The 16,588-nt window shown below is 29.2% G+C and overlaps 1 protein-coding gene across 1 annotated transcript in view; it reads right to left on the bottom strand.

Moving 5' to 3' along the window:
• The window catches only part of nab (NGFI-A-binding protein homolog), a 218,567-nt gene that overhangs the window by 9,304 nt on the left and 192,675 nt on the right, over nucleotides 1-16,588 (bottom strand). The window contains exons 7-11 of the mRNA XM_075366309.1: nucleotides 14,961-15,094; nucleotides 14,506-14,674; nucleotides 9,532-9,731; nucleotides 7,851-8,043; nucleotides 6,932-7,015 (exon numbers count right to left, since the gene is read on the bottom strand). Of these exons, the coding sequence (XP_075222424.1) occupies nucleotides 6,932-7,015; nucleotides 7,851-8,043; nucleotides 9,532-9,731; nucleotides 14,506-14,674; nucleotides 14,961-15,094 (780 nt within the window). The remainder of the gene's footprint in view (nucleotides 1-6,931; nucleotides 7,016-7,850; nucleotides 8,044-9,531; nucleotides 9,732-14,505; nucleotides 14,675-14,960; nucleotides 15,095-16,588) is intronic.

Genomic DNA, 16,588 nt, shown 5'->3' with positions numbered 1-16,588 from the left:
TAAGAAAAAATTTAAAGTTATTCAATACGACAATGGTTGTATGTGAAAAAGGTTTCACATATTTAGCATACGACAAGTCCCATCTTCTTACAATTCCAGGAACATTTTGGTCATCCCTTGCCATACGGGTTGATCATAGCAAAAATTGTTTCAGGCAAAAAGTTTTAAGTAATGTTTAGAGTACTAATGATTACTTTAAAACGATTCGATACTGTGCCTATTAAGGGAGGTATGATTTTTTTGTCTTCAAAACTCCATTTTTTCCACCACCTGGGCCAATAAGTTGGTGATATCAAAAACTTTACTTTTATAAGTTTTAGGCCCTTATCCAAAGGATAGTAGAAACTTTAAATGAATTAAAAGTATCATTTTAAGTAATAATATTTTACTTAATAAGAAAGTTACAGCAATATTTTTTTTTTAAAACACCCCCATTTCCACCCCCATGGTCCGATTTTCCCCACTAATGAACTTGATGAAGATTTTGGGTCGTTATACTCTATGTATCAATTTGAAAGTGATTGGAGCAAAATATGGCAGTTATCGTGTTCACAAGAAAGTGAAATATATATATATATATATGTAAATGTTTATATAAACTTTGAACTGATGTTGGTTTTGGGCTCTGGGGGATGTGAAACACGAAGGTATGTAGAAATTTTCAAGTGGAGTCATGTTATCCATTACAATAGGTAGCTTTCTTATGAAATCTACCTAAAAGTATTACTCTGCATAAATAGTGCAGCTATGCATTGTCATGCAGAAGAATAATACATTTCATGAATATCCCATAGGTTTTACTAGGATTAATCTCTGCAATTTTTTTTAGTATTTTACAGTAAATTTCTATCATTATTATGATCTCAGGTTCAATGAATTTATCAGCAAAATTCCCCATTGAAGAATATGTATCCCTTTTGGATTGTTTCTTCATTTCTAATTCATGTACTTGGTCCATGCCTCATTACCAACACAATTCTGTCAAGGTGTTCATCTACTTTTCAGAGTCACAGCCTTTGATTTTTATGCACATCAATTAGTGTTTTGTGATACCTATCTTGTACAGGACTTAGGTAAACCCAGTGTCTATTACAGACCTATAAAGCATTGTTTTCAAAATTTATGAAAATTCATTTGAAATTTTTTATCATAAATGTTTGCCATCTATGATTTGTTGAACTTTTTGTTTTAATTCATTAGTCATGAAGTTTGCCCTTTTTACATTATTATGATTCATCTCTGAATTTCCAATTATCTTTTACTCATTGTTATATTGTTATTATAAACTCAGTGCAAAGGTTGATAAATTGTGTTTGATACTATCTTTCTATGAACAAAAAAAGATGAGTCATGCCATGCACATCACATTTGGCAGGATCTGCGATAACAAGTTCCATGTTTCATTAATATGCTTAACTAGCATTGAGTAGAAAGAATGGCAGATGAGAGTGTAATATTATAGATTGCTGGAGACTACTGTGCAATTACACGTACTTTCAACAGCCTGTTACAAGTCAATTTCAGAAGCTATTATTAATTAAAATCAAAAAATTTAGTTGGATTACCAGAAAATGAATATATTTTTATCTAAGAGTTAATAGAGTAATCAAAGTAGTAATCTGAAATAATTTGTAAGAATTTTTTAACATTGAGGGTAACTAAAAGTAACATGCTTTTTCATTTCATATACAACAGAAGATTAAATAAACGAACAGGATGCTGATTACTGCAATAAGCATTAAATTTGTTAGTAATGATTTGTTTTTTAAACTAGCCTGTTGTACTGTTCTAAACTGTATTTCAGCTGACCAGCTTTTAATAGTCCGTCATTAACCTAAGTCAGGGGTTTATTTCAAGCTTATGCTGTGTTTCAGCTGACCAGCTTTTAACAGTCTGTCATTAACCTAAGTCAGGGGTTTATTTCAAGCTTATGCTGTGTTTCACTAAGGGAACTAGGACTAAATTTTGTTGTTAAATTAAGATTTAAGTATATTAAATAGATTAACATTATTTTTAATTGTATGATAACATTATTTGTAGCTAAGAAATGAATTATTTATAAATTAAAAAAAAATATTAACAATGTTGTTGAACTTCATTATCAGATGAACAAGTTTAAAATTAAAAATTTTAAACAGCAATCATGATTTACCACACTTAAAAAAAATAAAACAATTTGTTTTCCTTTTTAATTAGTTACCAAACACTTTAAGATAAAAATTATGGTAAACCAATACTGATTCTTAGATTGGGCATCAGAGTATTTTTGTTTTTATTGGTAATGTATTTGAAGACAGTGTGTGATTGAACAAGTGCTTATTTATTTAGAATGTCTAATCTTCTTCAACCTAAGTGAAATAAATTTGGGTAAGTCAAAACATATAAATACACAAAAACAGCATTTTACATTAATAGGTATGTTTAAATCTCATGTACACTCTTTAAATACACAAGACAATAAAAATCTTCTGAAGCCTAATCCAGAAACAAGTTCTACATCCAAAGGTACAAAAATACATAGCACTTCCTGTGGTAATCACTGAAGAACATTGATTTAGAGAGAAAGCTAGTACAGACTCGGGTAAAGTTTCTATAAATTTTACCTTAAAATTATGGTATTCTGGACTTTTTTAAATTAAACCTCTCCTTTAACAATAATTTGAAAATTACCCTTATGAACTAATAAAAAAAGAAAAACTAAATTTTTTTTAGAAGTCACTAATAGTTATAAAACTGATCCACATAATGATATTCTACCACCAAAATTAGAAAAAAAAGATTCAAAATCATTTTTAATGACAATATTTTGAGATATTTGATCAAAAAGTTACTTTTTGATTTAACAGCTCTTAGTAAAGATTGAAAAATGTTCTTATCCACAAAACATTTTATTTAGAAAAAAATAGAGATTTTGTGTTCATGTCATTAAACTGAAAGCAGGTAAATAAAAGCAGAAAAAAATTACAGAACTCCATTTTTAAGCAACTGTAACCCTTACCTTACAGATATCCAACCAGTGAGCATAGTTTTGCCCTCTCAGGGACAAGTGTTAAATCTGCCTGCATGCTGATAATGTCTTATTTTGAGAAATAAAGAAATACAGACATTGAAACAGCCAAAAGTAAAAAAAAATAACTAAAAATTTACTTTTTTGGTGTAGAGAATTTATTTTTATTATTATTTTTTTTTATAACTGAAAAATCATTTATGAGTAAAATTTATATGAAGTTCAACCCACCAAATTGTATAGCAACCCTCTCAATATCTTCCTTTCCTACATCCAAATTTTTTAAATTGTAGCAATCAATTCTGCTAGTACAAAGATATTTAGTCATATAATCAAATTATACGACTGTTAATTAAATCATTCCTAAATAATAAAAATGCCAACACACATACATAAATGGATATACATTACTTGTATACACATACATTTATGTCTTTTTTTTACAAGATTTTATTATTTTTCGATATAGGGATCTCACAAAATAAAGAAATTTATGATCTGAAGAAATATTTTTTTAAGAGTAACAATTCTTTCCCTCCATTAAATCCTTTGATACCCAGGAATTTATTCTTAGAATGCCTGAAATGGCTAGTAATAGACATATAAAACAAAAAAAAATTAATCACACAGATTAAATTTTAATTACAGAATTAGTTAATAATTGTGGATAAAAAACTGTGTGAATAGATAGTATGTTAGCTTAGAAATTTATGAAAAAAGTTCAACAGAAAGACTGAAAAAATTATCTTGGCCTGTTTTCCATCTATTTACGCTGTTATTTAGCCTCCTGATATGGTTAAACCTACAGGACTAAGATTAGAAACTATTGAGGAAATCCAGTAGACACCACAAGCGGCACTGAAGATTCCAATGAGAAAGAATTAATGATATATATTCAGAAAAAGGGTTCTTTTATTATTACTTGAATTCCTATGGAGACTACTTTAGAAGTTACTTTAACAGAATTAAAATTCTGTTAATTTAAAGGATTTTAGATAAGTTTAGATGTTTTAATAAAACGGTTTTTAGTACTTGCACGCAAAAAGTTCACATAAAATTTGACAGGTATTAGTTTTTCCATTGATCTGATCTGATAGATGTGCTAGGGAATAACAATGAAAAATATTTGTAAGAAAAAAAAAGAAAAAAGAAGTCATTTTGTTTATTCCCACTCTTTCAGGGAATCTGAAAGAAGTAATCAATAATCTCAGTTATTATTTTTATTAAGTTTTACTATCCTGACTACTACAGTCAGTAGGTTTATTACTACTACAACAGCATAGCTATAAAGGAAAGGTAAAGCAACTGGCTTAAATTTTAGGTATCATGGTTTTCAAAATGTTGATGTTTTAAGATGCCCTTGGTTAAAAAAAAAAATTATAGATTTCCATATGTATGTACATGTGTTGGCCTGCAGTTTGATCAATATCTCCAAATTGACTCAATATAAATTCTTCCAAAATGGTTAAAAATATTTCTTCAATAAATGGGGAATTACTGGCATTAAATCTTGAACAAAACTAAAAAAAAGAGGGATGGTTTTCAAAATTTATAATTTTTTACTTTTTATATAATGGTTGAAGAAGATTGAGTTTCATTGCAATGAAGTATGTATTAAATTATTTTAGCCTTGATGAATAACACTGCACCAAATGGGTTAAATAATTCAAGTAAATAATTACTCCAATAAATAAACATTTAAGCTCCAAAAAAGGGATTGATTGGGACCTGAAATTAAAATATAAATTTTAATTTTAAAGAATGAATATTCATCTGTATCTAGTATTAATAAATACTAGAAGGAATTTAAAAAAAAAAAGTTGTTCCATGAGACTTGACTTAAGAATTAATTTTTTTTTTTAATTTCTGTATTGTATCTGTTTTTTAGGTTGTGGATGTTATTAAAAAGTGTTATATGAGATAGCTGTTGAGCAAGAGTTTCATCAAATGAGTCCAAAATTTTTTTACTAAGAATTTTGATTTTTTTCTCACTTATACTTTTAATGCTGCATCATTTTTAAGGAGAAAACATCATTTTATCAAAAAAGTAAAAGTGGAATCATTTTTTTCTAAACATTTTTATCTTTTTCACAATTATACTCAAATATTACACAAATAATTCATTAACATTTAAAAATCTTACATTGTATTTGAAATAAAATACTGCTAAGGGCAAAGCCAGGAAAGTTATGAAATCCTTGCTGGTTTTTTTCAGCATAATTTGTTAAATTAAACAAAAATAAATGTGTAAACTTATTCTACAGATAGATCAGTATTTATATTTTTTATTCTAAGTACTTTTTTAAAAAATTAATTAGTAAAATATATTTAAAAATAAAAAATCATGAACGATTTTTTGAAAGCAATATGATATTTACAGTTACCAAAAATATTAGCCAATTTTTTTATGTAACAACTGTTTTTTTTTTTCATCTGAAAACTGCTAATAAAAAAGTTAAACATTGGAATCAATCAAGTCTTGCATCTAATTCATTTGGCTAAAGAAAAGAAAATGTTGCAGATTGACCTGTTTTTGCCCCATTGGGCTGTCTAATAGTTAAATTGTTGTTACAAATCAGTTGTTTAACAGCTGACTTTCAGTCAAAGGTTCTGAGGTTCAAATCCTTGTAAAAACTAGTTGCTTTTATACGGATCTGAATAGTAGACACTGGATATTGGTGAACTTTGGTGGTTGGGGTTCAATTAATCACATGTCTTAGGACTATACCTCATTTATATGACATACATATCCTCATCACATTGAGCCATGGGGAATTGATTATTGTTCAGTGGTTTAATTTGTTGTAGATTGTAATGTATACATGAGGAGAATAAACAAAAAGATTGACTTAACAAACATATAAAAAATTAACTAGACATTTCTAATCTTTTATAAGTCAAAAAAGTAATAAACCATGATATTTAAATCATCACATAGCAATTGAATGTAACTTATTTGTCACTAAACAGAATATTTAAACAGAATATTTAAACAGAATATTTTCTGTTTAATAGCCTCAAGAATTAAATAAGTGTAAAGTTAAGTAAGTGGATTTTAGTGGATGTAGATTGTATTTGGTTAGAGATAATAAAAACTAAGCAGAAAATATTTTCCCCAGTTATTAATTTAACTAAAGTTTAACTACTGCAAATTAGTTTCATAAATCATATTATTACAACATTAAGTGCTACAGGTAGGTAACTAAGTTGATATCTTGAATCTAAAGAATGAAACTAAGAGATGAAACAAAAGAGATGGAATTGGCATTTGTCAGCTGGTATTATAGAAAGGAATATAAAATGATAAAAGATAGACAAAGACAAAAATTCTCAAACAAAATATACTATAATCAAATTAAACTTCAGAATAAAATTAAAATTTTTAAGAGGATGAAAACAATAATTTATTACTGAGTAACAATAAAATGACATTCTCCCAACTATAAAATAAACTCATACAAACTTTTTTGGGGTGTTTGAAAGCAAAAAAATATTTTATAGCAATCAGTAACCACTGATTAAAAAAATGAATAATGATTATACTGGATCATAATAAGCTGGGGTGCTTTATGGACTGATCAATAACTAAATAAATGATAAAACATTTCTAAATAATGTAAAATGTTTTTAATGAAAGTTATTTACATAGGATAAGGGATAAGTATTAAATTAAGGCATTCTTAAGGATTAAGCAGGCATAATGAACCAAGCTTGCATAATAGTTAGCTGTGTAATAATGAAATAATTTTGTTTATGATGAAGAAAATTAAAAAAAAAAAATTAAATTATTAGTATAAATGTAACTGTGCATTATGTTGTGCATATGACCAAAGCATCCAAAGCATTAAGCAGCATCTGCAAAAAGCATCATCAATCATCGAATGTTATACATTCGATTTCCCTAGCAATGGGTTCTTGTTTTACCTGTTTAATGGTTGATTTTGGAGGACTTCTTGTTGGGTCGGCACCATCCGACTCCCGCAAGGAATCCCTTGAATCACCCACTTCCTGTAACATCACAGAATACACTATACATTCTATATAAATATTTTATTATTGTTGATATAATTTATTTTAAATACTAACAATTTTGTTAATTATTTATTAAATAATTTAAGAAGCTATTCACAAAATAGACAGTTGCTTCAATCCAGAGAAGTGGTAAGGTAAGTAATAGAACATTTGCGTATGAAATTTTTCGCAGCAAAGACATTATATGTAAAAGTTTATTATGAAATATAAGTATAAATATGTGCAACATTTTAATATGCTTGATAGATATGAACACACAAAAATAATGAATTCAAAGCAAATAAAGCATATAGCAACACAGGAGATAACTGAGCATAACTCCTTTCTAAACACTTTTCCTTGCTAAAAATATATAATATATATGAGATCCATCTTGAAAGTATAAATCATTTGAACATAGCTTGTATAGGTGACTCCTCACAAACTATACAATTACATCCCTACACAGACTAAACCAAGTTAATTAATGTTAAATCTGAGTCAAGATATGTAATCATAAAGTAGGTTTTACAGTCACAAAAAAGTAAAGATTTTTGGTGAACATTTAAAATAATGTTTATAATGCTAATGCATATGAAAAATACCATGTCTGACTGGATTCAAATCTGAAGCCTCTGGATGAAAGGCCGAGACACTACCACTTCACCACAGAGATCGGCTTATCTTTCATTTGAGACGTTTTAATAAGTTTGAAACCAATTCAATTAAAATAACAACAATAATATAATTCAATTTTATTTTTTGTGACAAATTTAAATATTGGTAATTCATAAAGGTTGTTACAATTTTATATCTGAATGCAAAATCTTACCTGTGAAGGAGAACTAGCATTACTCAGTGAAAACTGTGAATCAGTATCATCAGTATCTAGTTTTTCAGAATCATAACATGATGATGATGATATTCTGCTGGGACGTCTATTGTTGTTATTTATGCTACCACTTTCTTGACCAGTAACCCTACTCCCACCTCCAGCACCATTGCCAGTACCACTGGTATACAGTCTAAAAAAAAATTGAAATCATCTTTTTTTAAATTTTACATTAAATTTTAAATTATGTTGGTGACAATGCTTAATTTCAATAACAATAATCTAACTAACATTCTGACGTCTATAACAAGAATATTTTATTCTGGATGGTGAAATTACTTAAAAGCTAAAAATCTTGTTTTCCATTTTGAAATAAATTGATTTAAACATTTATTTCTGATTTATTTTAAAATCTCTCCTTGTTGCATTGCATTTTGATCTAAATTAAAAAAAAATTCTGTAATATATTTGATATTCATCAATTCTCTTTTTCTCCTTAATAATGATTCTCCCTAATAATTCTCGTTTTCCTAATAATGGTCATAAACACTATTATTCTATAGTTTCAAATTACACTATTTACATTTCCAAATTCTATTGTTCACTGTTAAAAACAATGAAACATTCATTATGTTCTAAATCTCCTTAGAAATTTTCTTCAAAAAAAGCCTAATTTAGATTCTTTAAATTCTCCTGACAGGGTCTTTAGAGATATTAGTGGATTAAAGTTTGCAGATATTATTCTCTCCCATTGTGTAAAATACAAAATCATTGAACCATTTGTTAACAAAGTAATAATAATCAAATAACTCTTATTACTTTAAAAATTAAGTATAAGAAAGCCCAATAGTGTTATTTTATGCTTCATTTTGGTGTAAACATAAATTAAATTTAGGTAATGAATCTTATTATTTTACTATTTGTGTTGATGTGAGTTGTTTATGTTCAGAATCATTTAATTTATTAGAATATTTTTATTTCTCGTTTAAAAAAATTATAGTATGGAAAAAAATTTGTGAATGGAAAAAATTAAATAATTGTACTTTGCATATTAAGTTTATATAAAAATTCAGTATCTTGTATTGTGATTAATTTAATATCTGAAAAAATCAATAAAAAAGCACATGTACTTTAAAAAAATGTATAACTTTTAAGAGGCCTAAATCTTTAATCTTATCATATTGTCTTCTTACCTTTTTAATCTTATTATTTGAGTTTTCTCAAATATATAAAATTTAGTATTAAGAATACAAGAATAAACTATTATGTATACTAAATATTGTTAAATACATAAAAATATAATAATATTGTAGAAATTTACTGTTTTCAAAAATTGTATAAAAAATACTGATTAAAAAGTTAAAAGATAAATTGCATTAATAACTGGTTTGAAGTCTTCCTGGGTGTTAGTGTTATTCAACATAGTTAGGCAATAGATCAGAGTACTACCACTAACAGGAATATACATATATACATTTATAATCTCAAGTGAGTGGGATTTAGTCAGAGCAAATATCTTATATATTTATCATGTAATCCATTTTGAAAATGTTAAATATTTTTCTGAACAGAATTTAAAAAATATTATTGTAATAAATACATGAAGAAAAATGTTGATAATCTTAAATTAATCATTTAAGAATAGTTGGGTCATATTTTCATGTTAATATATTTTCTTTACCTATGTGTTGATGAATTAATATGGTTATGCTTCATTAATTCATTTTGCTCCAGCAATAGCTGAGCTCTTCTTGCTTGTAATGCCTCTACTTGAACATGTAATGGTGGGAAATCTTGAGATTCATTTCTATAACCGCTTAAAATTTCTTCTATTTGTTCTGCTACACGACATAATTCCTCTCCAACTTGTGTTAATCTCTCCTGAACAAAATACAAAAACATTGATGCTCAAAAAATATAAATTACGTATAATCTATTTATTCATATTAGCAACTAGAGAGTTTCAATTATGGTTACTTTGCTTCTTTTTTCTTTTTTTTTTGAATGAGAGATGAATGTTGAAAAATGTGAAAAATACAAGCAAGTCTGGGATTCAAACCTAATATATTATTTATACTAAATATATATTGATGAGCTATTTTTTTTTCATTAAGGTTTATTTTTGTTGACGAAGAAACCTAATAGATTAGTCACCTTACAAATACCTTTTTAGAAGCTAAATTCTCAACTACTGTTTATAATTTTTATGGTATTCCAGAAATTTGGTTGCAGACAGTGTTGTATTCTTGATGCAGAGCCTGTAGGAATCTGTATTGTTCATGTAATGAGTTTGCCTGTAACTTGTTACATCAACGGATCACTAGGCCAGAATATGTTGTTAATTATTTCCCAGTTGTAACAATTTTCTAGTTGTACAATTCACAAAAAAATATTTTTTTAAATTCTTCCTTGTATGTAATTTGAGTAAAAATATTCTACCTATTTTTTTAAATATTTTTTATTTTTTTATTTTAGACCTACATTTTCTTGCTGTTACTCATATAGGATAAGAATTTTTTAGGAAAAAGACAAATATTGTCAATATGATCAGTCATAAATAATATCAAAATAAGAAAAAAAATCATTATGTGGAAAATCTCATCAATATTAAGTTACAACTGCCTGATTTTTCTATCATCAAACTACATCTTAAAAAATATATTGAAGACAATAACAAATCATTGTAAGTATGAGTGTTAAACAATGAGTGATGCTCTACACAGTAACTAAGGCTGAGAAAAATAAGAATTTAATAAAAATATCATCAACTTTCAAGTTCTAAGATATTTATTTAGAATAATTAAACAGCTTATCAGAAACTGAATTTAATATCCATTTAAAGTTATAAAATATCATCTGTTCTAACTAGATTTGATTTAACTTAATTTTTACTCACTATAGAGCTCAATTTATAGCAATGTTCACTTTTTTATAGGATGCATTATTTGTATTACTATGTATGTATTAAAAAAAATTGTGTTACTATCAGTTAAAAAAAATTAACAAATAAAAAAAAAAAGAATTATAAATGTTTATAAGTTGCACTGATATAATTGTAACATCTATTTTATTAAGAACCCTGAGATGCAACACCCATGTTTAAATGAGAAAGATAGGTAGATTATATATAATAGATAACACACACACACACACACAAACTTTTTTTTTTTTAAAGAAATAAAATACTTTAAAGTTGCAGAAATATATGAATATTAAAATAATGTATAAAAGCATTAAAAAACACAAACTGTTAAGAAAATGTCTTGTTACCTACAGCAAGAACACACCAGTACATAAAAAAAATAATTACGGTTCATTCATTTTCATTTGTATACTGTTTAAAACAAAGAACCTACATACTGGACAGTCAGATTTTTGTTTGATTTATAATTAAGTTAAAAATTAAAAAAAAAAAAAAGTATTACACCACAATAATAATGGACAATGCATTAAATATCATAATTTGGTAGAACTGCATTTTTTTATACAATTAATGTGTTCTTAAATACACATTCATATTTTTTACAATTAATTATTTTTTTTGTATCCGTTTTGTATCACCTCTTAAGTAGAATCAAGTACAAAATGCATTATTTCTTGTCAGAAAGGATTGGGCTATTACTTTAGACTATCTGTCCCAGTCTTTATTATGGCTAATAACGCATGTGCACAAAGCTAAGTGTCTCAGAACTAGTCTGAGTTGCTTTCTCTGATGTTAATGTTATTCAACCTACAGCCAGTTCCTGTAGTGATCATAAAGACACTTCGCTGGAGTCCCCCAAGGAGCAGTGCTTTCGCCGTTCTTGAACACGGCTTACGTCAACGATATGACGCTGTCGGAAGGAGTCAAAACAGCTCTACACGCAGACGACGCGGCATATTATTATGAATTTTTACACAGATTTGAATACTAGATCGTGGATATCGGTGTTCTTTGGTGGTTGGGTTTCAATTAACCACACATCTCAGGAATGGTCGAACTGTATGACTACACTTCATTTACACTCATACATATCATCCTCATTCATCCTCTGAAGAATTATCTAAACGGTAGTTACCGGAGGCTAAACAGGAAAAAGAAAGAGAAGAAGTGTAGATTACGCGATCGAGAGACTCCAAAGGCAATTGGATGTAGTAGAGCTGTGGCTCGATTTGTGGAGAATCAAGGTCAACGGTGAAAAATCGGAGGCTGTGATGTTCAGATACAAGAAACGTGCTCCAGCCAGGCAGCTGGAAATCTCAGGAGAGAAAATTCCGTTTGTGAAAACAGTCAAGTACCTGAGAGTACTCCTGGATAAACGGTTTACCTTAGGATTAGGAGAACATGTTAAATATGTGACCCAAAGGGCAAAATCCGGCAGGGCCTCACTATTCCCAGTACTGAACAGTGCCAGTCCATATCCACTGGCGACCAAACTGCACATTTTTCGGCTATACGTCCTGCCAATTCTAGCATTGCCAATTCTATATGCTTACCCGGCAGGGGGAGCTTTGTTGAACTCCACGCTTCAAAAGAAGTTGGAAGCCGTCCAAAACATAGTATTGCGAACGATATTTGGAGCACCGTGGTTCGTCAGAAACGCCACTCTTCGCCACGATGCGGGACTAAAAACCGTATCTGAAGGGGAAGTGGCGCAGGCGCGCAGATTGTTCGGGAGAGCGGCCGTGTCCGAACACAACCATCTTCGGGACATCTGCCTAGATGACACTGCTTCACAGAGTGTACGAAAACGGCCTCACGCCGTATTAGACGAACCACCGTGAAAGACAGTACGAGTGTCGAAAAAAAAGACAAACCGCGAAAATTTCGGCTGCGAAAATGACCATTTACACAATTAAATTTTTTTTCAAAACTATAAAAAAACCTAAACAACATCCCACGAAGAGGCCACAAGCGGTAAGTACATTTTTATATATACTTTTTTCTTTCTTTTTTTTTGTGTGTGCGTTTCTGTTCATTATGTTTCAGATTCCACAGCCACATAGGAAATTGACGGCGGCCACGCGGTCCCCCAACCCCTTCCCGCAGACACGTGTGTCTGGATGATTTATTGATTACATTTATGTAAGAATGCCACTTCTTACTATTTCAAAAATCAAGGCGATCGTCGCTCCCAAACCGCGCCGCGATAAGTTCCTTACTTAGGAAGTAAAAGGAAGTAAGTTCTTTACTTCCTTTTACCTTTCAAGAAAGAAGAGGAGGGAACGAGCCAAGCAGCCACCAGCCGTAGACCTTCAGAAAGAAAGAAGAAACCTGCACTTTCCTCCTTTCCGCCATTCCGGGCCACGGGACTTTCTGTGATTAGTGGCGTGTAATTTGATTACTGCCTGGAAAGTGCAGGCCAAAGAAGAATGAAGAAGTCAACCAAAGAAGAAAAAGAAGACCCACAACGTGACTCACTGCCACGGACTGGAGTTTGGTAGAAGAGCCCAGCAGAGAAACAGCACGAAGGGCCGCCACAAAAGAAGATGAAGATCTACAATCCTCCTATCTATCTACCCACCATCCTTAAAACTTACAATTTATTTCAATCAGCACATGCGACTCCCTCTGAAGAAGGGAGCGTATTGCTTCCTCCAAATAACTAGGGCCCTAGTAGGTGTATTCCTGCTAGCCCAAAAGATGATAACACCAAGTGGACTTCAGCGAACGGACTGAAGGGGAATCATGCTGGGAGAACGAGGCTCAAAAGCCTAATGTAACACAATCAGACCCAGTAAATAATTTTCACGCTAGTCAATACAGATAGGAACACAAATCACCAAATCTGTCCATAAATAAAACTTAAAAATTTATAACTGCCACTAAATAACCCATGAAACCTGCCCGATAATAGAAAGATACAGCAGCAAGGGACATTGTCTTGGCTCTGCGATCTTTAGGGAGAAATAATAAAACTCCAACCATTCTTGCATTGTGTTCCATAAAGACACTTATAGAGCTAAATATCTCCTGCATTTTAGCTGACTGATCTGTGATTATATGTTTGGGTTAGTTAAGAAGATAACAGGAAACCTACTTCACTTGTCATTTTCATTAATAGTCCTGCATAGTGAGCTTATCTTGAGAATGGAATGGCTGTGTCAGTTTCAGAAGTGACTTTATCTCATGTCAGGTCACAAAAAACCTTTTTGGTTGTGAAACCTAAGATGTTATATTTATTTTATTAAATAACATGATAAAACTTGGCAATACTAACCATGTTAAAATTATTAAAATCTAAAACTACTGGCTTTCACATTAATGGAACTATTCTTTCAAAGACCTTTCAGAGCAACTAGTTGTAGACAATTTCCTCAGTAGTGTTTCTTGTAGCTTTCTATTAATTGCACTTGTTATTTATTATTTGTAATTTATTGTCATCATGTAATTGAATCAACACTATTTCCTTTAATTATTTTTTTTCTATTAATATGGAATATAATGACTTATTTTTTAATTTTTTTTTAATGTATTTCACAATGTAGGTCTGATCAACATTTTTCCAGTTTGTCTTGATTTTTCAGTGCCTTATGATAGTGATGGATAATGCATTAATCATTTCTGTTATAATCTGTATAATATATAATTATCTAACTTTTAAAAATATAATATCAATTTATATACAAGTACATAGAATTGAAACACATTTAAAGAATTTGTAAAAAGAAGAACCTGTCTTTTAAGCCTGAGAATGACATCTTCTTGTGTATCACAACCAGCCAAAACAGAAGAAGGAGACGAAGATGATGCTTCTAGTCGAGCTCTTTTATTATTAGTGGGACCAACACTATCACCATTATGGCCTATACTTAATCGCCCAGCACCAATGGACGCATATGATCTGTAAGAATAAAAAAAGTTAAACAGGTTATATTTATTTAAATTTTATAAAAAGGATAAATGAAAAGCACACAAGAAAAAATATTAACTGGTAAAACTGATTTATTTTAAAATCAGTAAATAAAAAATCAAACATTTAGAAGACAGTAATATTTGTGTGTGCGTTTCTGTTCATTATGTTTCAGATTCCACAGCCACATAGGGAATTGACGGCGGCCACGCGGTTTATTATATGTATTTAATTCTAATTAAGTTGTGTTTAACTTCAGATATATTATAATACTTACTTTGAATGTCCTTTTGAATAATGATATCCAGAATCTCTAACTACTTGTCGTGCTAAAGGGAACAATTCATCTCTCCTTGTAAGCAAAGCTGGAGCTAACCTGCATAACTGGGCAGCTGCTTCATTAACTGAAACCTGTTAAATATCAACACATTTCTGAAATAAATTTATTATTAATAAGCCAAATATATTAAACAGATATACTAAAATCTACATTTACAACTGTTTATGCAAATAAGTACATACTTTTAAAAACTCTTTAAAGAACAACTCTTGCAACTCAAAAGATTAGGCTGCTTTCCAGTTATTAATAAGGAAAAAAGAATCTGATTTTTACTATATTTTTTACTTAAGTCGACTTTGAGACTCCTAATATACACCCAGTTTATAATGAAAACAAGTTTTCCTTTGGAACAGATATTCTTGTATATTATCTTAATATATAAGAAAATTATAAAAAAATAAAGAGTGAAAAAATTGCTCAAAAACAATTTTCTGTTCTAAAAAATATAAAAATAAAAATCACCAAACTAGCGATACTCTTCAAGAATGATTTGATTGGTGAGAAACTGAGTAACTGATCTCACATGGAATACGGATATTCAAAGAGTAAATGTCTAGAGTAAATTAGAATAAGAGAAAGAGTAAAGAAATTGAAACATTTTGGTAATTGAAGGAAATATTTCTGTTGGATTATAAACTTTCCAGTTTCTTTAAAAATGCACTTATTCTATTTAGACATTTACCCTTTTGCTTAAGTTTCGGTATATCATGTGAATTATTCATCAATTTCTCACCATTCAAAATTCTTGTTTCAATATCACTAGAGCTGTTAATTTTCATATTTTTTTACAATGAAAGAAATTTGTTTTTAAATAAATTATTTTGCTTTTTATTTATTTATATAGTTTTTAGATAAGAAGGAAAATTTTTCAAGTATTTTTGTTGCACATATTAATTTTCATAATTGTTTTTACTGATTTTTTTTTAAACTTAGGATAAAGTAATCAAAACATTGAAGTAAAGAAAAGAAAGAGAATTTTAATCTTATTTCCATTTAATTCTTAAACACATAATAAATAATATTTTCATTATATATATTTAAAAACTTTCTTTTTTACTTATTTTTCTAATCTACTGGGTTGTTCTAATGGTAAAATCGTTAAAGATTCCGTAGTTCAAATCCTAGATAAGTTACTTTTATTTAAATAATAGACAGTGGATACCTTTGTACTATGGTAGTTGCGATTCAATTAACCACACATCTAAGGAATGATTGGTCTGATTCTTTACAAGAGCACTCATTGATATGTCATATATCAACCTCTTCTCATTGAGTCTAGGGGTAACTTATTTGGTATTTTTTAACAGCTATTTCAGTTAGGAATTAAATTTAAATAAAAATAGTTCAGATATGTTTATTTAACACACACACGCGCGCGCGCGCGCGCGCGCAGAGAGAGAGAGAGAGAGAGAGAGCAATTTATATAGAACAGCAGCATTGAAATTCAATATTTATGCTATTACTGTTTTTAAAATCAATTCATACATTTTACTCAAGTTATCAAAATGAATATTTATTTTTAAGTTTATACAACGATTGAGTTTTAAAAAAAATAAAACAATTGC

Source organism: Lycorma delicatula, chromosome 5 (assembly GCF_047948215.1).
Source record: "Lycorma delicatula isolate Av1 chromosome 5, ASM4794821v1, whole genome shotgun sequence".
Taxonomy (NCBI): Eukaryota; Metazoa; Arthropoda; class Insecta; order Hemiptera; family Fulgoridae; genus Lycorma; species Lycorma delicatula.
Note: the sequence above shows the minus strand (reverse complement) of the source record. Positions and strands in the feature narration are given on the sequence as shown.